The following is a 24,042-nucleotide window of genomic DNA, read 5'->3' on the forward strand; positions in this document are numbered from 1 at the left end:
TTTAGACCTCTCTTTTTTTTTCCCCCTCCCTTCTGTCTGGTATATTAAAGGCATCTTCATAATATATGCATTGCTACCTCTGGTATATATATTTTTTAATAACACCTAAACACTCTTATACTCTAGGCTTCTGCAAGACACATGGCTAACTTGGAAACATTAATTGGCAGAGCAAGTTTGTGTAGATGAGGCTTTATTTACTAATGAAGAAAGAAAGTATATATATGAATTTACACTCTTTTTCACGGAATGTAAGATCTTCTGTTGCTTCATATTCTTTCAATACTTATCACTAGGCTTTATAATTTATGCCATTCTCAAAGTTTTGGCTTAAATTTTCATCTCTCTGATTACATACATTGCTAAATACTTTTTCAGATTTTCTTAAGCCATATGGATTAACTAATTCATGGAATATTTGTTCAAGTATTTGGTTGGTGGTTCTTTGGAATTATCTTTTACTTATTAATTTTTAGGAGATCATTATTAATTTTCTATCTGAGATCTTTGTTAGTTTTATGAATTTATTTTCCTGCTTGGTGTCTTGCATTTTTTGTCTCTTAAAAGTACAATTTGAGGAATAAGTGATCTAAATTATGATGTGGTTAAACATATAAATCATTTCCCTTGAGGTGAACTCATTGCTGTTGTTGTTGTTATTGTTACCTGTTTTTTGCTTGTTTGTTTGTTTGTTTTGGTTTTAGTGTTCATTTTTGTGTGTGTGTGTGTGTTTTGAAACAACTTTCTCTGCCCAGGAATATGAAGATAGTCTTCTATATTATCAGGCACTTTGAAGTAACAAAGTTTAATGTTAAACTTTAACACTTTCATTTAAACACCTTCTTTGCTCTCCTTTCCTTCACGCATCTTTGAGCTCCCACCTAAGAGCATTTTCCTTCTGCCAGAAGAATATCCTACAGAGTGTACCTTGAGACAAGTTTACTAGAGATGAACTTTCTAATGGTTTTTTTTTTAATATTTTATTTATTTATTTGACAGAGAGAGAGAGAGAGATCACAAGTAGGCAGAGAGGCAGGCAGAGAGGAAGGGAAGAAGGCTCCCTGCTGAGCAGAGAGCCCCATGTGGGGCTCGATCCCAGGACCCTGAGATCATGACCTGAGCCGAAGGCAGAGGCCTCAACCCACTGAGCCACCCAGGTGCCCCTCTAATTGTTTTTAAATATATATTTATTAGAATTTTATATACATAAATAAAAATTAAAAGATTGATTTTATTTTCTTTCATCACTTAGAAGATAGCATCCCGCTAGCTTCTTGTTCCTATTTTTGCTGGTGACACTGGTTACTTTTCTGGCTCTACTTGCTATAGAGTCAATCTGTATTTTCTTATTTGCATAATTTTAAAGATTTTCTTTCTCTTTAATTTTTTTTTTCTTCAATTTTACCACTAAAGTGTCTAGGTATAAATTATTGTAGTTTTTCATTTGCTTTGCTAGACATTTGATGATCTTCTATTTATTGATTGGCATCTTTGAACATTTATGGAAAATCCTCAGGTCCTATTTCTTCAGATATTAGTTCTGTTTCATTTTCTTTGTTTTCTCCTTCTGTAGGTTTCACATGGAACTATTTTTGTTACCCTCACCTCTGTTTTTAATTCTTCATCCTTCTATGTTTCATTAGGTAAAATTTCTTTCAATCTTTTCCTTAGTTTAGTCATTAACTTTTCTGCTGTGTCTAATCTGTTCTTAAGCATATCAATTTAATTCTTATTTCAATTACTACATTTTCTACTTATATAATTTCTATTTGGCTCTTTCATGAATTTATAATGTTTATAAATTGCTTAAAGTCTTTGTCGAGTTTTCTGAACTGATTTTATTTTCATAAACAGTTAATTTTATAATCCTGGTGGATTTATTACTATTGTACCCTCTTTCTGCTTATTCTCATCACACTGTCTTCTGTGTATGCCATGTTATCTTTAACTGTTTCTTGGACATTTTGCTAAGAATTATTTGTAATAATGATTAGATGACTTGGATGATACTATCTTACTATAGAGAGGAAGATTTTATATTTTACAAGACACTTGGATAAAAGTGAGCTGCAGTCCATATTCACTTGCATAGTGAGGCATCCTAAAGTCCTAACCGAGAGAAGGTGGTAATCCATTATTGTACCCATCCCATATGCCTGAAGGAGCAAAAAGCCACCAAAGGGCATTTAAACCTCAGTCATCTTCTCTAGTTGAAAAAATTCCCCAAACACTAAGTGACTCAAGGTGAAATCTTATGTCTCTAAGTTATAGTTCTTCACTATCTTATATCTCTTTCATGAGATAAGAATGAAAAGAATAAGCCTTTCATATATTGTTTTAAGAATATTATTTGTATTTATTCCAGGTTTGTTTGTTCTTTTTTTGTTGCTGTGTTATTTCTTCAGTTGCAGAGTTAGTCCAAATTATCCAATCCATTGCTATCAAAAGAACGTTTCTAGATCGCTTTTTAAATTTTTGTTTTATTTTTGCAACACACATTCTGATATAAGCATATAATAGTGTACAGATAAGCAATTCTAGACATTTGATCACAGTAAATTAGTATATATCTTGACATGTCTAAATTAGGTAAAAATTAATATTTATTTTGAAATCACATATTTCTTGACAAAATATACCATCAGAATTTTCAAATTATTTTAAGGGGTATATCAATATACCCCTGAATAAGTGTGGTTTCATTATGAGAGTAATCAATAATTCCACTTGGGATTTCCATCTTTTTTGTGTGTGTGATACATTTCTGACTTAAGTATTTTATCTGTTTTTAATTAGTGATTATTTTTAATGGAGTAGAGAAGGGAAAAATACATGTAATTTGAAAATGTTATTGATATAATTTCTTCCATATTTCATTCCTATAATAATAGTTATGTGTAATTAGGACAATAAGATTAAAACTAGTATTCAAATATTTAACATAAATAGGTACTTAGGAATTTCAAAAGAACAGAATCTTGTTTATGATAAATTTTTCTGATGATTTTAAATAAATTTAATCAAATTACTACAATCATCTTGTTTTTAATTGGTGTTTCACAAATATTCATATTATTTTATTCCTTTTTTGTACTTTTTTAGAACACATACTATTTTTACCCATGTTCCTATTACTATTTCTATCACCTAGTTGCTATTAGAATAAATGCTTCATAAATACTTACCTGCTGGGGTTGAAGTTGGATTCAACTGTATTTGTCTCTCTAGCTTTGGGTTCTGCTGGAAGAGACTAGACAATTTTCATTACTTTGAAAGCAATGTCTTAATATTCCTCTAAGGCAAGTTATGAAAATGAAAAAAGTGCAAAAATTGTTCCACTCTTTTATTTGCCTCTTCTCTTTCCCAAGTAATCAAAAGTAAAAGCTGATCTAGAGATGGCATTAGTAGTCTTCATAACATGAGATTAGAGGAAACACCACAGCTAGAGCTCTGATTTATTTCCTTGGATACTAAAAGGTCGTCCAATAGGACACAAAGCTTATAGGTCAAAAGAAGTACTGAAGTGTTTCAAAAAAGTTAGTACCATCTGTTATACCTAGCCTATGTATTTTTATGCCTTTATCTTTGTTCAAGACATCAACTAACTCTTGATATCATGTAATACATGATTTTACTTAAAGAAAACTTTTCATATGTGCGTTATCATTCGACCTGAAAGGATGGAAGAGGGTCCTAAAACGGTACATCTTATTTTCTGCAAAGCAATTTTCTGTACATAAGCAGCATAAGATGTAGATAGAATGTTATAGAATGAAATATGCTATCATTAATGTATATCCATAAAAATATATATTAATACTAATTGATAAGAAATTAAATTTTCAATATTTTTCCTGGAAACTCATTTCTAAAGTGATAACTGTGAACATTAAATATACACAAACACTCAGAGACAACCACCCTATACTAATATCACTTAAAATAAATCTTAAGTTGGCTTATGAATTGATTTGTAGATTTTGTTTTAGGTTGTTAATGTGTTTCTAGACATAATCACCATTTTGTTATAAAATATAAATCTGATATGCTTTATGTGTACTTTCTCCACCATTAAAGCATGTTTGATTAAAGTTAGAATGTAAGAATAAAAGTGTTTAATATTAGTGAATGTGTGTGCTTAAATCTTTTCTTGTTAATAACTATCAGGAAGACTAGTAAAGATAAGCATGACAATTTTGTAGGTAAAAGACATCTTGCTGCTGCATTTACTTAAGGAAAAAAGCACTTAATTTTGAGAAGCAGTAAATGAACATAATTGGCTTTGTCCATGTAGTCCTATACGATATGTCAGGGAAGAGGAAAAATATATATGTTGCATGAAATATGCAGGAAAAAATTCTAGAGTTTTCAAAATACACATCATTATTTACGAATACATATTACTGAGGTAGTTTTTTAAATAATTTCAAAAAGTGTAATCTCCAAATTAAAGAAAAACTTTTTTACTGTGCAAGTTAATATGCCCTGGGTGAATAGTAATTATTTCTCATTATGTATCCTCTCAAAAAATTACATTTTAGAAAGATGTCTCACATTGTTATGCCAAATCTCCACATTTACTCTAACATGTTCATATTATCTAATTAGCATTGTTAGTGTGTCACTAGTAAAAGCACAACTAAGTTCAATGGACTGAGCTCTAATACCAGATACAGGAGGTTAGTGAAGAGATTCCAAGGTGACTTAGTAGCAATTGTATTTCTAAATGTCAGAATAGCCAATGCTAACATGCTGATTTTAGAACCAGATGTCGCATTATTTCTTACATGATTTTATGATAAGCCAGAAGTTGGAATTCAGAAATGTTAATAGAAAATTATTGATAATCTTTATAATAGTCTACATGATGTTATTACTTTTGTAATTCTCCCTTTTTCTATAGGTTTGTAATATTAAAATAAAAAAGACCTAGGGACAACTTGGTGGCTCAGTTGGTTAAGCATCTAACCCTTGACTTTAGATCAGGTCACGATCTCAGGGTTATGTGATTGAACCCCATGTTTGGGTCCATCTTTATCATGGAGTCTGCTTGAGATTTTTCTCTCTCCCTTTCCCTCTGCCCCTACTTCCTCATTCTCTCTCTCAAATAAATAAATACAATCTTAAGGAAAAAAAAAAGACCTAAAGAAACACTGTTTCTGCAAATTTCAAATATTTACTATGCCTAATTGGCCAAATATATTTTAGTGGTTTTATAGAAAGAAAGAAAAAAAAAAAAAGAGTATGAGTACTAAAGAAAAGAAGATTAAGGATATTGCTTGTGTTCTTTTTGCTCAAGAAACATTGAAATAAAATATGAATATTGATAAATACCATTAAGGAACATCAGGGTGCCAATACAAATGACTGAGCAAGGTCCTTGTTACCCATTTGTATCATTTCTATAAGTGATGTCGTGACAAAAAGAATAAACTTGGGCTGAGTCTCGCTCATAGGGTTTCCAGTTTCAAAGGCAAGCCCACCCACTTCTTTAACAACACAAAAAACTGCTCCTTAAGTCATTAAGACTTTTAGATTTAGGCACTAGATCTTCTACAACAAGTAAAAGTCAGTTTGTTTCATTTATATTCATTAACTAATGGTGTGGAAGACAGGGCTTATGACAACAGAGATCATTTAATGTTAATGCTTACCATATGGTTGTGGGGGGATTGTATGTTCAATCCTCGTCTTTCAATACAAAATTGTATGCTATTTTTGACTTGACAATTTATGATGGTACCAAAAAATAACGTTACTGTTTATTGAATAGTTACATTCTATAAAATGTATTTGATTGGCATTCATCTTTCTTCTCAAGAGGACATAGGATTCAGAAAGAGAGAAAGAAGATAGAAATGTGAAAGGAAAGGAGAGGGGTTTGCGGGGGCAGGGCACAGCAAAGATTGCAACTGATATGTATCTATTGCAAATTAAAAGCCACCACTTTCCTGTACTCAATGCCCCCATGAAACATATCATCAATCACAACAAATAGAAGACAATCATTGTCTCTCCCCCACTACCACCATGGAAAGTTCATTTCAGAATATTAATTTGTGGTATTTTAACCTGACTAAGATTGAGCAAAGTCAAAATGCAAAACTCAGGGTAGAAAAGTTAGTGTCTGTGAATGTCAGCTGATGAGACATGGGTGAAAACTTGTAGGGTTATCCAGTCATCTCTCATGAAAATGCACAATGACAGACTTGTTAATTCCCATAATCGATAAAGATTGTCTGAAAACAGAAAAGGAAAGCCAGATCCAGATTTCATATTATATTTTCTGGTTTGGCATAATTGTTAGGAGAAATGTGTTGAATAGTTAAAAATATTATACTTGACTTTAAAATTTAAGGATTAGGAAGCAACTGTACTATACCAACACTGACTGATAAAGGCAGCTGACAGAATTTCACTTAATTGCTGTTTGGTTGGTGAACTTCAGTTTTTCCTTCCTCAACTTCCCAAATAAATCTTATCCCTTTAGAGTAAATTTATGTTTCCTAGCATAATGATACATTTTACCCATTCAGCTATGCTAGTGTTCTCTGAAGCCAGCCAGCAATGATCTCACCTCACCTACAATATAAATCTATCAGTGAATAAACAACATCATTTTTATTTCAATGCCGATGTCACACTACATGTCGATTTGGCAGTTAAATAATTTATCTCTCTTTTGGGCGCAATCTGCCAGGCTTATTATAACTCTACCTCTGATACTCATTTTATGTTTAATAGTTCTTTGCCTCATGAGGATGCTTGTCAATCAATTAAATTGAAATGTCATTCTGACCTTTTATTGGAAACAATTTATTCCTTTTTTTCATTTCATCACAAGCTTTTTTCCATTTTATTCAAACTAAAAGCCTTAATTACTAGTATTCAAAAACTTTGTACTAATTAACCTTATAAAACTACATGCTCATCAACATTACTGACACTTTATCTTTACAGAGGTTATCCAGTTGAGTCTGCCTGAGGATCAGAAACTAAGCATTACAGCGACAACTGTGGGACAGAGTGCTGTTTTGAGCTGTGCCATTCAGGGGGCACTGAGACCCCCCATCATCTGGAAAAGGAACAATATTATTCTAAATAATTTAGATTTGGAAGACATCAATGTGAGTACTAAATAGATGTTGCTTTAAAATTTGCATATTTCACGCAGTATACTTTAGACTTTGTGAAGTCTGAAGAGCTTAATGAATATTGGACATAGAGTAGAAGAGGGCTATTGGAACATTTTCATTTCCACACTACTGACTGGGAGGTGCACCATGGATCATTTGAAATTACCCAAATCATGTGAGTAGATGTGGTGAGCAGGTTATGGAGCACTGTATTAGTGAGATTATATCAACTTAAACCAATTCTTTCTGATGGTAAGAATTTCTACAGTTATCAACAATTAATCTTTTTGTATTTGCTATTATGGTTGAGCAATACCCTAAAGCTTGTGAGGTGTTAGATTGGGTAAGGGCAGTTTTTGCTTCAGATACTTCATAGTGTATTAGAAATAATAAACATTAATCAAGCAATAAATGGTTTATTTTCTAGAATAAAATTGTATAAATTTCTCCACTGAGGTTCACACCTAGAGACTCAGAATCTTAAACTCAATTTGAAAGGGTACAGCTTTGAAAATGAAACAGAAACAGGGTATTCATTGTTCCTTCCATGCTATGTGTTCCAAGTGAGGGTTAAAAAGTATACATCATCCTAGATGATGAAAAGAAGTAAAAACGTCAGTGTTATGGGATGCCCATGGAATTACATAGGGCAATCCTTTGTCTTAGTGATTTTGGGGATTTTATGATATCTATGCATGTAAATTTTAGTTATTCTTTATTATTGCTCAAGAAAACCATCACCTTTTGCTCATTCTTTGTTGCTTCATACAGAACCTCCAAACCACAGGTCTAAGAGTCACTCCTATGTACACTATCTTACTAAATCTTCTTGTTTAATGTCCTCAAATGATTCAAAACAGAAGATTTCCACTGTAATTTTTTATTTAATAATTTTTTTCTAAATTTGTTTACATCTGTGAAATTTCTTCAGAAAGTATATAGAGATTAATACTTAATTCCTATGATACTAAGATACTGTGCATTAGAATAGCTATAATCGCAGCAGTATTCAACAATCTTTGAGAGACACTGATATGCTTATATGTTGTTATGTCTACATTTTATCTTTTATTTTCTACCTTCATTCCTACTATCAAGTTTTCCACTGTTATATCCAGAGGCCCATGTATTCTCTGGTGCTCTGGTTTGAATACCTCAAAATAAGCTCATTTGAATTGTTTCAGTAAGGAAGGGTATGTTTGTTATGAATAATCTGTGGAAAAATTGTAAACATGAGCATACTTTTGTGTCTGTATCTTGTAAGTTATTTTATTTCCTTCCTAACTTCTGACTGTTCTAGGAAATTGAAATTTCTAAGAAAAGGATTGTAAATAAGTTTGGTGTCTAAAATATATGTAAGCACTAGATAAATTCTGGCATCAATAAATTGACTTATATTGGATAAAGTTATTTTGGTTACATTTAATGTAGCAGATAAATTTTGAGAATTTTAAAAACATTTTTAAGATTTAGAAAGTTTCATTTTCATTACAAGGCATATTTAAATAAATCAGACAAGCATTCCTAACCTATAGTATACATATAACTTACAGCATTCCAAATGAAACTGCAGGGATATCTTTGAAAGGGATAGTTATGTAATTTTCCTATATACTACTAATGTTTTCATTTAAATACATTTACCAATATAACTAAAGGGTGAAATAAAAGTTACAAAATATTACATTATATTTTGTTTTGTTCTTGCTCCTGCTTTTAAAATAAGGACTTCACCATGTGAATTATCTATTTATATTGATCCATCTGTGTATAGAATTTATAGTTTATTGCAGTTAACAAACTATATAATTTTTATACATAGAACTGTATTAAATATAATAAACTATTATATAGCCTACCATATATTATACTATATAATATATTTGTTATAAAATATTTATTATATAGTTTATGTGTGTGTGTGTGTGCATATATATATAGAAAGAGAAAGAGTTGATATTGTCTCTAGTGGACATTTAATGTGTTATCTAATTACTTAACATCTTTCGAACAACCCTTCAAATATTTTGGCAGTGCTTTGGTTCTTTGCTTTTCCAAGCTAGAAACTGAAGTCTTACTTAATTAGACCTCTTTGCAATTAGGGAGCAGATATGTGAATAAGGCATTAACAAAGACACTGCTCAGCAGTTCATTTTGTAAGAAAGAACAGGGAATCACAGATGCTTTACAGAATTCACTCCACCCATCCATCCCTCCTCATGAGAGCTGTGGCAGTAGATCCTACTTACAAGGACATCAGTGATAAACGTTCTGGAGTTGGTCAGTGTTCAGCTTCAGTTGGATCTTCATGGGTTTCAGCAAGTGGCTTGTGCTTTTTTTCCGGCATCTCATTTCCTAAGGATGACACTCAGTTCTGGATATGCTATGATCTCCCTAATATCTTCATTAAATAATCTTCATGCTTAAAACTAGCGAGAATGGGTTCTAGTGTTTGCATCTAGGACTGTTGTCTAAATAATTTTATGTGTTTAATATGTTAAGAAACATCTATAATCATATCTTCTTAAAATGTACGTTTCATCATTACATATATATATATATTACATATACATTTTAGATGACCTTACTATTATAAAATACATTTTTTGTTCATAAACAAAAAGGACATTCAAAATTTCCATATATGAGTCAGTTTTATGCTCAATTAGTATATATTTGTTCTCACAAGAGTGGGTTTAATTCCCATTAAATTATGTAAAGTTAAAATTATAAGTGTTTTCATGTCAAAGGAAATGGATGACAATTTTTAATATCTTCTTGATTCTTTAATATATATTAGTAGGATTTAACATATATTTACCTAGGAAATATACAAATACTTTCTTATTGTAAAAGATTAAAATAATATAGATTTATTTCTTAAAAGCATGATTACCCCTCCTTTTTTATATCTATTTATTTCCATTCTTCAGTGTAAAAGAATCCAGTGAATACATTGTTAATCTTTCTTCAATGTATTACAAATATAATTTTATTTATTTAGTAAGATAGATTCATATTAATTCTCCTTGTCACAACTTCATTATTTTTTTTAAATTTATTTTTTATAAACATATATTTTTATCCCCAGGGGTACAGGTCTGTGAATCACCAGGTTTACACACTTCACAGCACTCACCAAAGCACATACCCTCCCCAATGTCCATAATCCCACCCCCTTCTCCCAAGCCCCCTCCCCCCAGCAACCCTCAGTTTGTTTTGTGAGATTAAGAGTCACTTATGGATTGTCTCCCTCCCAATCCCATCTTGTTTCATTTATTCTTCTCCTAACCACTTGAGCCCCCATGTTGCATCACCACTTCCTCATATCAGGGAGATCATATGATAGTTGTCTTTCTCTGCTTGACTTATTTCGCTAAGCATGATACGCTCTAGTTCCATCCACGTTGTCACAAATGGCAAGATTTCATTTCTTTTGATGGCTGCATAGTATTCCATTGTGTATATATATCACACCTTCTTGATCCATTCCATTGTGTATATATATCACACCTTCTTGATCCAATCCTTCTTTCCATAGTTTGGCTATTGTGGACATTGCTGCTATAAACATTCGGGGGCACGTGCCCCTTTTGATCACTACGTTTGTTTCTTTAGGGTAAATACCCAATAGTGCAATTGCTGGGTCATAGGGCAGTTCTATTTTCAACATTTTGAGGAACCTCCATGCTGTTTTCCAGAGTGGCTGCACCAGCTTGCATTCCCACCAACAGTGTAGGAGGGTTCCCCTTTCTCCGCATCCTCGCCAGCATCTGTCATTTCCTGACTTGTTGATTTTAGCCATTCTGACTGGTGTGAGGTGATATCTCATTGTGGTTTTGATTTGTATTTCCCTGATGCTGAGTGATATGGAGCACTTTTTCATGTGTCTGTTGGCCATCTGGATGTCTTCTTTGCAGAAATGTCTGTTCATGTCCTCTGCCCATTTCTTGATTGGATTATTTGTTCTTTGGGTGTTGAGTTTGCTAAGTTCTTTATAGATTTTGGACACTAGTCCTTTATCTGATATGTCATTTGCAAATATCTTCTCCCATTCTGTCAGTTGTCTTTTGATTTTGTTAACTGTTTCCTTTGCTGTGCAAAAGCTTTTGATCTTGATGAAATCCCAATAGTTCATTTTTGCCCTTGCTTCCCTTGCCTTTGGCGTTGTTCCTAGGAAGATGTTGCTGCGGCTGAGGTCGAAGAGGTTGCTGCCTGTGTTCTCCTCAAGGATTTTGATGGTTTCCTTTCACACATTGAGGTCCTTCATCCATTTTGAGTCTATTTTTGTGTGTGGTGTAAGGAAATGGTCCAATTTCATTTTTCTGCATGTGGGTGTCCAATTTTCCCAGCACCATTTATTGAAGAGGCTGTCTTTTTTCCATTTGACAGTCTTTCCTGCTTTTTCAAAGATTAGTTGACTGTAGAGTTGAGGGTCTATTTCTGGGCTCTCTATTCTGTTCCATTGATCTTTGTGTCTGTTTTTGTGCAGTACCATGCTGTCTTGATGATGACAGCTTTGTAATAGAGCTTGAAGTCCGGAATTGTGATGCCACCAACATTGGCGTTCTTTTTCAATATCCCTTTGGCTATTCGAGGTCTTTTCTGGTTCCATATAAATTTTAGGACTATTTGTTCCATTTCTTTGAAAAAGATGGATGGTACTTTGATAGGAATTGCATTAAATGTGTAGATTGCTTTAGGTAGCATAGACATTTTCACAATATTTATTCTTCCAATCCAGGAGCATGGAACATTTTTCCATTTCTTTGTGTCTTCCTCAATTTCTTTCATGAATACTTTATAGTTTTCTGAGTATAGATTCTGTGCCTCTTTGGTTAGGTTTATTCCTAGGTATCTTATGGTTTTGGGTGCAATTGTAAATGGGATGGACTCCTTAATTCCTCTTTCTTCTGTCTTGCTGTTGGTGTAGACAAATGCAAATGATTTCTGTGCATTGATTTTATATCCTGACACTTTACTGAATTCCTGTATAAGTTCTAGCAGTTTTGGAGTGGAGTCTTTTGGGTTTCCACATATAGTATCATATCATCTGCGAAGAGTGATAATTTGACTTCTTCTTTGCTGATTTGGATGGCTTTAATTTCCTTTTGTTGTCTGATTGCTGAGGCTAGGACCTCTAGTACTATGTTGAATAGCAGTGGTGATAATGGACATCCCTGCCGTGTTCCTGACCTTAGCGGAAAAGCTTTCAGTTTTTCTCCATTGAGAATAATATTTGCGGTGGGTTTTTCATAGATGGCTTTGATGATATTGAGGTATGTGCCCTCTATCCCTACATTTTGAAGAGTTTTGATCAGGAAGGGATGCTGTACTTTGTAAAATGCTTTTTCAGCATCTATTGAGAGTATCATATGGTTCTTGTTCTTTCTTTTATTGATGTGTTGTATCACATTGACTGATTTGCGGATGTTGAACCAACCTTGCAGCCCTGGAATAAGTCCCACTTGGTCGTGGTGAATAATCCTTTTAATGTACTGTTGAATCCTATTGGCTAGTATTTTGTTGAGTATTTTCGCATCTGTGTTCATCAAGGATATTGGTCTCTTTTTTGATGGGATCCTTGTCTGGTTTTGGGATCAAGGTGATGCTGGCCTCATAAAATGAGTTTGGAAGTTTTCCTTCCATTTCTATTTTTTGGAAGAGTTTCGGGAGAATAGGAATTAGTTCTTCTTTAAATGTTTCGTAGAATTCCCACGGGAAGCAGTCTGGCCTGGGCTTTTGTTTGTTTGGAGATTTTTAATGAATGTTTCAGTCTCCTTACTGGTTATAGGTCTGTTCAGGCTTTCTATTTCTTCCTGGTTCAGTTGTGGTAATTTATATGTTTCTAGGAATGCATCCATTTCTTCCAGATTGTCAAATTTATTGGCGTAGAGTTGCTCATAGTATGTTCTTATAATAGTTTGTATTTCTTTGGTGTTAGTTGTGATCTCTCCTCTTTCATTCATGATTTTATTTATTTGGGTCCTTTCTCTTTTCTTTTTGATAAGTCGGGCCAGGGGTTTATCAATTTTATTAATTCTTTCAAAGAACCAGCTCCTAGTTTCGTTGATTTGTTCTATTGTTTTTTGGGTTTCTATTTCATTGATTTCTGCTCTGATCTTTATGATTTCTCTTCTCCTGCTGGGCTTAGGGTTTCTTTCTTGTTCTTTCTCCAGCTCCTTTAGGTGTAGGGTTAGGTTGTGTACCTGAGACCTTTCTTGTTTCTTGAGAAAGACTTGTACCGCTATATATTTTCCTCTCAGGACTGCCTTTGTTGTGTCCCACAGATTTTGAACCATTGTATTTTCATTATCATTTGTTTCCATGATTTTTTTCAATTCTTCTTTAATTTCCCGGTTGACCCATTCATTCTTTAGAAGGATGCTGTTTAGTCTCCATGTATTTGGGTTCTTTTCAAACTTCCTTTTGTGGTTGAGTTCTAGCTTTAGAGCATTGTGGTCTGAAAATATGCAGGGAATGATCCCAATCTTTTGATACCGGTTGAGTCCTGATTTAGGACCGAGGATGTGATCTATTCTGGAGAATGTTCCATGTGCATAGAGAAGAATGTGTATTCTGTTGCTGGGATGAAATGTTCTGAATATATCTGTGATGTCCATTTGGTCCAGTGTGTCGTTTAAGGCCTTTATTTCCTTGCTGATCTTTTGCTTGGATGATCTGTCCATTTCAGTGAGGGGAGTGTTAAAGTCCCCTACTATTATTGTATTATTGTTGATGTGTTTCTTTGATTTTGTTATTAATTGGTTTATATAGTTGGCTGCTCCCACGTTGGGGGCATAGATATTTAAAATTGTTAGATCTTCTTGTTGGACAGACCCTTTGAGTATGATATAGTGTCCTTCCTCATCTCTTATTATAGTCTTTGGCTTAAAATCTAATTGATCTGATATAAGGATTGCCACTCCTGCTTTCTTCTGATATCCATTAGCATGGTAAATTCTTTTCCACCCCCTCACTTTAAATCTGGAGGTGTCTTCGGGCTTAAAATGAGTTTCTTGGAGGCAACATATAGATGGGTTTTGTTTTTTTATCCATTCTGATACCCTGTGTCTTTTGACAGGGTCATTTAGCCCATTAACATTCAGGGTAACTATTGAGAGATATGAATTTAGTGCCATTGTATTGCCTGTAAGGTGACTGTTACTGTATATGGTCTCTGTTACTTTCTGATCTACCACTTGTAGGCTCTTTCTTTGCTTAGAGCACCCCTTTCAATACTTCCTGTAGAGCTGCCTTGGTGTTTGCAAATTCTTTCAGTTGTTGTTTGTCCTGGAAGCTTTTAATCTCTCCTTCTATTTTCAATGATAGCCTAGCTGGATATAGTATTCTTGGCTGCATTTTTTCTCGTTTAGTGCTCTGAAAATATCATGCCAGCTCTTTCTGGCCTGCCAGGTCTCTGTGGATAAGTCAGCTGCCAATCTAATATTTTAACCATTGTATGTTACAGAGTTCTTTTCCCGGGCTGCTTTCAGGATTTTCTCTTTGTCACTGAGACTTGTCAATTTTACTATTTGGTGACGGGGTGTGGGCCTATTCTTATTGATTTTGAGGGGCGTTCTCTGAACCTCCTGAATTTTGATGCTCGTTCCCTTTGCTATATTGGGGAAATTCTCCCCAATAATTCTCTCCAGTATACCTTCTGCTCCCCTCTCTCTTTCTTCTTCTTCTGGAATCCCAATTATTCTAATGTTGTTTCGTCTTATGGTGTCACTTATCTCTCGAATTCTCCCCTTGTGGTCCAGTAGCTGTTTGTCCCTCTTTTGCTCAGCTTCTTCATTCTCTGTCATTTGGTCTTCTATATCACTAATTCTTTCTTCTGCCTCATTTATCCTAGCAGTGAGAGCCTCCATTTTTGATTGCACCTCATTAATAGCTTTTTTGATTTCAACTTGGTTAGATTTTAGTTCTTTTATTTCTCCAGAAAAGGCTTTTATATCTCTCGAGAGGGTTTCTCTAATATCTTCCATGCCTTTTTCGAGCCCCGCTAGAACCTTGAGAATTGTCATTCTGAACTCTAGATCTGACATATTACCAATGTCTGTATTGTAGGTCCCTAGCCTTCGGTACTGCCTCTTGTTCTTTTTTTTTGTGTTGAATTTTTCCGTCTTGTCATTTTGTCCAGATAAGAGTATATGAAGGAGCAAGTAAAATACTAAAAGGGTGGCAACAACCCCAGGAAAATGTGCTTTAACCAAATTAGAAGAGATCCCAAATCGTGAGGGGGAAGAAAGGGGATAAAAAGAGGTTCAAAAAGGAAGAAAGAAAAAAAAAAAGAAAAAAAAGAGAAAAAAGAAAAAAAAAGAAAAGAGAAGAATTAAAATAAAAGAAAACAAATAAGAAAAATATAAAAAAGAAAAAATATATATATTAGATAAACTAGTTAAAAAACGTTAAAAAGAAAAAGTAAAAGTTAAAAAAAAAATTTACCAGCAGGCGAGAAAAAAAACAAAAAATGAAAAAGAAAAAAATTAAATTAACTGCAAGACTAAAAAAAATCACAGGGAAAAAGCCATGAGTTCTGTGCTTTGCTTTCTCCTCCTCTGGAATTCTGCTGCTCTCCTTGGTATTGAAACCGCACTCCTTGGTAGGTGAACTTGGTCTCGGCTGGATTTCTTGTTGATCTTCTGGGGGAGGGGCCTGTTGTAGTGATTCTCAGGTGTCTTTGCCCCAGGCGGAATTGCACCGCCCTTAGCAGGGGGGGGGGTGAGTAATCAGCTCGGGTTTGCTTTCAGGAGCTTTTGTTCCCTGAGCGCTTTCCCTAGAGTTCCGGAGGACGGGAATACAAATGGCGGCCTCCTGGTCTCCGGCCCGGATGAGCCGAGAGCCCAGGGACCCACTCCTCAGTGAGCCCTCAGATTACAGCGCCCAGTTACTCCTGTCTGCCTGACCTCCCGCTGCGCTCTGAGCTCACCGAGCGTGCAACTGGTTCAAGGTAACACCGAGCTGTGAGCTTACTGTCAGCTCTGTCTCTGTAGCCGGCTTTCCCGTTCCAATATCCGCAAGCTCTGCGACACTCAGACACCCCCTATCCTTCTGTGACCCTGCGGGACCTGAGGCCACGCTGACCCCGCGTGGGCTTCGCCCCGGTTTAGCCTCTGGAGTGATGTCCCTCAGCGGAACAGACTTTTAAAAGTGCTGATTTTGTGCGCTGTTGCTCCGCCGCTTGCCGGGAGCCGGCCCCTCCCCCCGGGGTCTATCTTCCCGTCGCTTTGGATTCACTTCTCTGCCGGTCCTACCTTTCAGAAAGTGGTTGTTTTTCTGTTTCCAGAATTGCTGTTCTTCTTCTCTTCGATCTGCCGATGGATTTTCAGGTGTTTGCAATCTTTAGATAAGCTATCTAGCTGATCTCCGGCTAGCTGAATTAGTCTCAGCCTGCTACTTCTCCGCCATCTTGACTCCTCCCCACAACTTCATTATCTTACCAGCCCTAAAGACAACTCCATGAAGTAGGGAAACTCTTTTTTTTTTTTTTTTTTTTTTTTGCAGCAGGGAAGCTTAGCCTCATTTGCATATGTGGGGATTTATGCTAAAATACTTTTTTCCAAAGGTTGTTGAATGAATAAGTGTTATAGTTGGAATGTATGTATATGGCATGATTGACTCCAGTTCTTGAGCTTTGCCACTGCACAGAGGTGAGATGGTCTGTCATTTTCTACTACCCTTTGCAAAATGTATCCCAAGTAATTCTGGCCCCTATACATTACTAATAGATTTTATATTCTCTGCTATTATGTGTGGGACTGATTGATATTCATTTGATGTTAGGGGTCTTTCGTTTGACCTGTCTTCTGTTTTGTGCCAAATGAATTAAAGAACATTCCTGAACTATGAGAGGCAGTGACATAGTGGTTTACAAAATGGGCTGGGGGTTCAGACTGTCTGGATTCCAATTAATATTTGGTCTCTTGGGAGTGTTGTGTCCTCAACGTACTTAACCTGCTTATTCTCAGATTCCTTACCTGTAAACTGAAGATAACAGTAGAATGAACTCATTTTTGCATGAGAGCTAATGAGATAAAGCATTTTAAAACTGGTAACATTATGAGTCATAGTTTAAATCTTCAGTTAAACTAGGTTCTTTGCTTTCTTTTCTTTCTTGTCCTCTTCCCAACTCTTCCTCATTTTCCTCTTCTTTCTAATGTAGGTTTCAACAGCACAGAAACACTCAGCCTACCTGAAACAACAGAAATTCAATGTTAGGATGCATATGGTAGTAAGAGAGTTTGGAAACTAACAGGAAATGCCTCCACCAAATTTATTCTGATTATAGTCCCTGAAACGGGATTTTTTTTTCTCTTTTCAATGCAGTTTTAGGAATCATGCTGACTTAACTTCCTATTAGCAATCTTGTATTAATTTTGCTCTAAAGATAGGGCATTAAATTCACTCAGCTACTATATTTTCATATATTTTCCCTCATATATGTGTCCTCAGTCCTCTTTCTGCCTGTCTCTGTCCTGCTTGCCTCAGTCCTCTTTCCTGCAATAGATAATTGGTTTACTTTGATTTGGATGGGATGTGGCATATAAACCACAAATGATTGAGCTTGAGTCGTAATCCTGGTTTGATGAGCTATGACCAGGGGATGCAGATGAGGAGCTATGAGGTTTAGAACATGACTCCCCTGTTGACCTTCTCTTTAGCTGGTTTTTAGATTCCAAAACTAGATTCATAGTTTTGCCATTTATTATTGCCATTCCTAGTTTTGCCATGAATTGATTGAACCAATTTAAGTTACAGTCCTTTCATCTATAAAAGAAGGGATTGTCATAAAACTCAATGGTGCATACTAGGTTGAACATAAAATATAAGTTATTTGTCTTATTACTATCAGTAGCTTGATTCAATATGTCATCATGCTTAATAACAAATGTAAAGCCCTATGAAAATATTATTTTGAAATAGTGTGATGTAATTTATATTATCATGTCTTTCACAACTTTAAAGGTAGACTTGCTAGATAAAATGCAGCACTTAGAGATACATTTAGATTTCAGATATATGATAAATATTTTTTTATTATAAGTAGGTACAGAATATTGCATAGGATATACTTCATACAAGAATCATTCTTATCTGTCTGAAATTCAACTTTAATTAGGAGCTGCATTTTATTTACTATGTCTGGCATTCTCTTTACATGAAAGTCAAATTGGCTTAAATATTGCATGAAACCATTTTCTTACAAACGATCCTGTGGATTACATCACTGAGATTAAAAATTGGAACTGTTAAAAATTCATGTGAATTTAATACATTGGCTTTGTAGATTCCTTATTTTTTTCCATCTTAACATTTGTTCTATGATTTTTGTTTCCTTTACGTCCATCTAACCTGTTAGTAATTGTACCTCACAGTGAGAAGAGGCTATGGAAAATAGTAGATTAAACTCAAAGGAGTTTATTCTTTCATAAAATGTACTTTCCATAGCTCACATGATTGCTCCATGAAGCATCTGGATCTCAATCTTCTATCTTCTTTTCTGGTATTCCAAGAGGATAGCTTTCATCTTTAAGGTCATCTCAGGATCAAGCAGGCTATTGGAGCTCCAGCCACCAATCTATATGTGTCATGATAGATATATGTCATCATTCTACAGTCCATGTCCACAGAAGTACCAAGCAGGTAGAAGATAAAGGAATTTATTCCTGGAAGTCCTGCAACTGTTTATGGGTTACTGGTGAGCAATAACTATAATAACTGTACTAGGGAGACTGGTAAATACCAGTGTTTAGCCAGATGTACTGCTCAGCCTTCAGTTACAAAGGTGGAACAGGACATCAATTTCTATTTCTCTATCCATGGCATCTAAGAAGATAGAAGATGTTCTGCTTTTGTCTTTATAGTCTGTTTTTGTTTGTTTGTTTGTTTTGGGTTTTTTTGTTTGTTTGTTTGTTTTTCAGCATTGATTAAATATGATTATCATCTAAATTCAAATCTGAGCAGTTCTGCACACCACCTCTGCTCCTTTGGTAGTTTCATCAGTCCTCAACTAATTTCTTTGATTGTGTATTTTGTACTAATAGGCTGCTCCTTAAATATTTTACTATTTTGTTTATTTATTTGTTTATTTATTTATTTTGATTATTCAGTCAGATTTTTTTTTTGGCTCACTCTTTTTAAAAAAATTATTTAAATTCAATCAATTAACATATAGTGTATTATTAGTTTCAGAGGTAGAGTTCACTGGCTCATCAGTTTTTCTGATCATTTTTAAGATCGTTCTTTCCCTGTTTCCTATTTGAAACAATTCTCACCATGTACAGCTAACATCCATTTAAAGCAAAGTGTTCTCTTGAAACATGGTTTAAGTTACTCACAGGCACTAAATCAGTTGAAATAATCACTTTAATTCAAACCAGAATCCAATTGTAGGTGTGGCAGTTTGCACATTAGTTTTTGTTTGTTTTTTGTTTTTTTCAATGCTTGATTTCCTAGTATGTATGTAGCTGGCAAAACCAACACTGAGAGATAGCATATCCCAGCATAATCAATAAATTTTATAAAAATTAAAATGTTAAATTTTATAAAAATTAAAATTTATTATTAGTTTTATTTTAATATGTCTGGATTTTTAAAGTCATTAAATGCTTAATATAAACTACTATACCTTATTCTGCTTAAAAACATGTTTCAGAATAAGTACTGAACTTCAAATTTAAAAATCAAATCCCCAAGTCATACTTCATTCCCAAAGACTGAAAATTATTTTAGTAGTAGAGATATCTGACTCTGTTACTCAGTTTTAATACAGCAGTGTGAAGATATAACTTTTTCCCTTAAATCTATGAATTTTAAAATTCTCATTTATAGAAAAGGAGCATTTTTACCCTTTAGGCTATTCATTGATAACAGAACCCAAGTTATATGTCACCAATAAAAACAATTTAGTCAGCAAGATTTCATTTCAACTTTTTAGAAACTTATAGTGTTCTATTTTAATGTGGAAAATAACATCAACACCAGTTATTAAAAAGAAAGTTATTGACTTTTTTCTTCTTTAGACTATAAACAATCCATTTCTTTTTTCCCCTTAACTAAAAATGTAGACATTTAATATTTGTAATATAATACATCATTCACCATGTAATTTTTATCACTAATTTATTTTTAATATAAGCCTGAGGCCATTGTTGACTCTTAAAATCCAAGGGGAATTTGAGAATATTTATGATTCAAAATCTTCTAAGCCAAAGAAACCAAGGAGCTTTGGCATGGCTAAAGATTTTGGATTTCTTCCAGAAATATCAAACATCCAACATGCATTCATTTTCCACCTATAACCCATATAGCTGTTAAATTGGTGAATTTGCACATGATCATAAACATTGCCTATTAGCTTGCTGCTTGAATATTATTTTGGAAACAAGGTTTCCAGGACTTTGATGGGGCTAGTTATTGTTGAGGAAACATCATTTATTACTGTCTAGTAAAACCATGGTCATGAGACCCTCCAGATGTATATTAGTAGGGTCATATGCTTGAAGGATGATTGCCAACATGTATCTTTGGAGTAAAGAAAGTAAAACAAAACAAAACAAAACAAAACCCATAAAGGAAGTTTCCAAAAGAATTTTTATATGTTAGATTTATAGGATTATGGGGGTTGGGCTAGGATTGTCTTTTGCTCTTATCAAAGTATTAAAATCGAGGCAGCTAAGTTCCTAGAGCAACGTCAACCTGTCTGTTTCAAGGACTTGTCAGTGGGCTGTAAGTAGTAAGGAAATGTAATTCTTCTTTCTCCTTTGTTTCCCAAATCAAAATCCAGACCAATTATCTTCATCCCCAAACCTGCAACATTTGCAGTGTTTCCTATTCCATTTCAATATAGCCAGAAAACTGAGTCCTGGTCAAGGTCTCTCTCAATTTGCCCCTCAGATCTAATCTATAAAACCTTGTGAATTTAACTTTTTTATTTATCTTAAATCTCTTCTGTCATCTCATTTCCACCATGGCTGCCTTAGTTTAAGCCCTTACCATGTCTCACCTTCTAACTGATCCTTTCCTACTAAGATTGCCCCTCCAGTTTAAACCTGCACTTCCTATTAAAGGCAGACAAAGCCTCATAAAATTTATATTTGGCCATTGTGCATTCCTCTTTAAAATCCTCTAATGGCTGCTTGTAGCTTTCATGAGAAAAAGAAGTTTCAAATTATTTAACTTATTCTGGAAAGCCTATTTCTTTATTAATTATTGGTACTATTCATACATATTCATTCTTTCCTACAACCCCTCCAAATACTAGCTGTTTTCTGACCAAGTTGTGTTATTATTACCATTCTCAAACACATTCTACTCTCTACTGGAAGATCTTCCCTTGTCTTTTTTAATTTATCTAAGTCCAGTGCATTCTTTACAAATAGATAAATGCTTTTTATGGCTAAATTCTTTTTTTTTTTTTAAGTTCTTTGTCTCACAATTACCATACTTGTTGCTTCATAATAGAGCTATTAACATCCTTGCTGTTCTTCTCTAGAAACTCTGAGCTCAGGGACATTTACATATTCAGCTTTGGGTTATGACGTTATAGCCCTGTACTGACACCTAGGAGATAATACAATTTAAATGTGCAAATAACAAATGACATAGTGATATTTGTCTACAAATTTGTAAATTGTCTACAAATTTGTAGACTAAAAAGTCTACAAATAAACTCAACAATTATTCATTGTTGAGTTTATTTGTAGACTTTTTTATATTCAACATCTTGTTAGAGATTTTATTTACTTACTATAGCCACATGCAGGATTATCAATCAACTGATATTTATTGGCCATCATTTAAGTCTAACACAGCTCAACAATATCTGGATTCCATTTCTTTAATAACAGTTCTCATTAAGCATATTGATTTTTTACTATGGTTTCAATTTAATCTCATATGATATGCAATAAGGGGGGAAGAAAAAGATGAGAGGCAACACATATTTGGTCATTGTTTAATCTTCATGGATTAAACAAATATTGCTTTAACTAGTACACTTTTCCAGCCAATCAGTTAAATACTGAGGGTATACCTATAAGAGACATCATTCCAGTTTGAAAATCTCAAGATAGAAGGAATCAAAAAAGAACACAACTACATTATATTTAATAATGCAGTGTGAAAGTTTCATAAATGCAGATCTTCCACAACTTATGGTGAGGTTACATCCAATAAAACCAATGTAAATTGAAATTATCTTAAGTGGAAAATACATTTAACTAACCTACTGAATATCATAGCTTTGCCCAACCTACTGTAAATTCACTCTAAACACTTACAGGTGCCTACAGTTAGGCATACTCATCTTACATAAAGCCTATTTGATAATGAAGTGGTGAACAGCCCATGTAATTTACTAAAAGTGAAAAATAAATGACTGTATGTGTGCAGAATGATTTTAAGTGTATGGGTTGTTTGTCCTTATGGTTGCATGTTTGACTTGGAGCTGTGGCTCACCGCTGCTGCCCCATATCACCAGGGAATATTAGAATGGCACAGTGCTATCCCAGGAGAACATCAAAATTAAAATTTGAAGTACAGTGTTTACAAGATGTATATTGCTTTCACACCATGGTGAAGTTGCAAAATAGTAAGTTGGAGGCCATCTATACATATATTTGTTTAATCTATCTGCAAATATATAAAGAATAGTAAAGGGAAGTCAAATTTAAGTTGCAGAGTCACAGAAGACTTCTAAGAATACACTAGACTTGCAGTGGAGTTAAGAACTAGGTGAAGGAGTGACAGACAGGTATTTCGAATAAGAGTACCAGGTGGTGGGTATTATAGAGGGCACGGATTGCATGGAGCACTGGGTGTGGTGAAAAAATAATGATACTGTTATGCTGAAAATAAATAAATGAAAAAAAAAAGAGTACAGCAGGCTTGAGATAACATGGTATAGTTAATGGAGTTACGTATAAGAGTTAGCAAAGATAGTAGATTAATAAAGGGCTTCAAATTATTAATATATTGATAAAGGATTTAAATATATTAAATAAAATCAGGTTTTTGCATTTGATTATAGAGGTTTACATTTATACTTAACAACATATAACACAGTGATGATGATGGATGAATACTTAATATTTACCAAGTATTAAAATGTATCATTTAAAAATATATAATATATTAACTTCTCAACACAAGAGAAACATATTTATACTCATAACCAAGACGATGTTTAAATTGATTTTTAACTGAAGAATTTCAATGATAATTTTGGTTTTCTTCAGTCACCTTGGTCCATATTTACAGATAAAACCAAAATTTAAACAAATAATACATCTATAAAATTTTAAGCAACTTTTCAGTTTCATATCAAAGGAGACTAGCAAGTGCCATTTGAAGGATATTTAACTAATGCCAGTTGATCTTACAGATCTCCTAAAATACATACCATTCATTTCGCAGTAGACTTTTCATTGCCTTCTAATTATAGTTAACTTCTTCTTAACCTTTTAAATAATGTCCAGCTTGTAAGAGCTATATATTGCTACCTAGTTTATTTTTTAAAAAACTGATGGGGAATTCTATGGTAGAATTGTTTCACAGCCACCATCAATCATAAGGTTCAAAATAAAAATCTTCTTATATAATTTAAGGCATAATAGGTGAAGATTGTTTAATATAGAAAGGCAACTCATCACTTTAATTGTTAATTCTTATTTTATTTTTCTTTCTCCTTTTGTGCAAGAAGCAAAAGTTACAGTTTAATGTAAAGAAATAGTATCATCGATAGTTTGGCTATTGTGGACATTACTGCTATAAATATTCAGGTGCACTTGCCCCTGGGGATAAAAATATATGTTTATAAAAAAATAAAAAATTAAAAAAAAAAAGAAATAGTATCATCGATATCTCTGTCTTGTAACAGTATTCATATATGCTATCGACA

The 24,042-nt window shown here is 33.9% G+C and overlaps 1 protein-coding gene across 4 annotated transcripts in view; it reads left to right on the plus strand.

Moving 5' to 3' along the window:
* The window catches only part of FSTL5 (follistatin like 5), a 761,141-nt gene that overhangs the window by 485,515 nt on the left and 251,584 nt on the right, over positions 1-24,042 (plus strand). For all 4 annotated transcript variants that reach the window (XM_032332636.1, XM_032332637.1, XM_032332635.1 and 1 more), the window contains exon 7: positions 6,961-7,127. In XM_032332636.1, coding sequence (XP_032188527.1) covers positions 6,961-7,127 — 167 coding nt within the window. The remainder of the gene's footprint in view (positions 1-6,960; positions 7,128-24,042) is intronic.

The sequence above is a fragment of the Mustela erminea genome, chromosome 2, assembly GCF_009829155.1.
Source record: "Mustela erminea isolate mMusErm1 chromosome 2, mMusErm1.Pri, whole genome shotgun sequence".
Taxonomy (NCBI): Eukaryota; Metazoa; Chordata; class Mammalia; order Carnivora; family Mustelidae; genus Mustela; species Mustela erminea.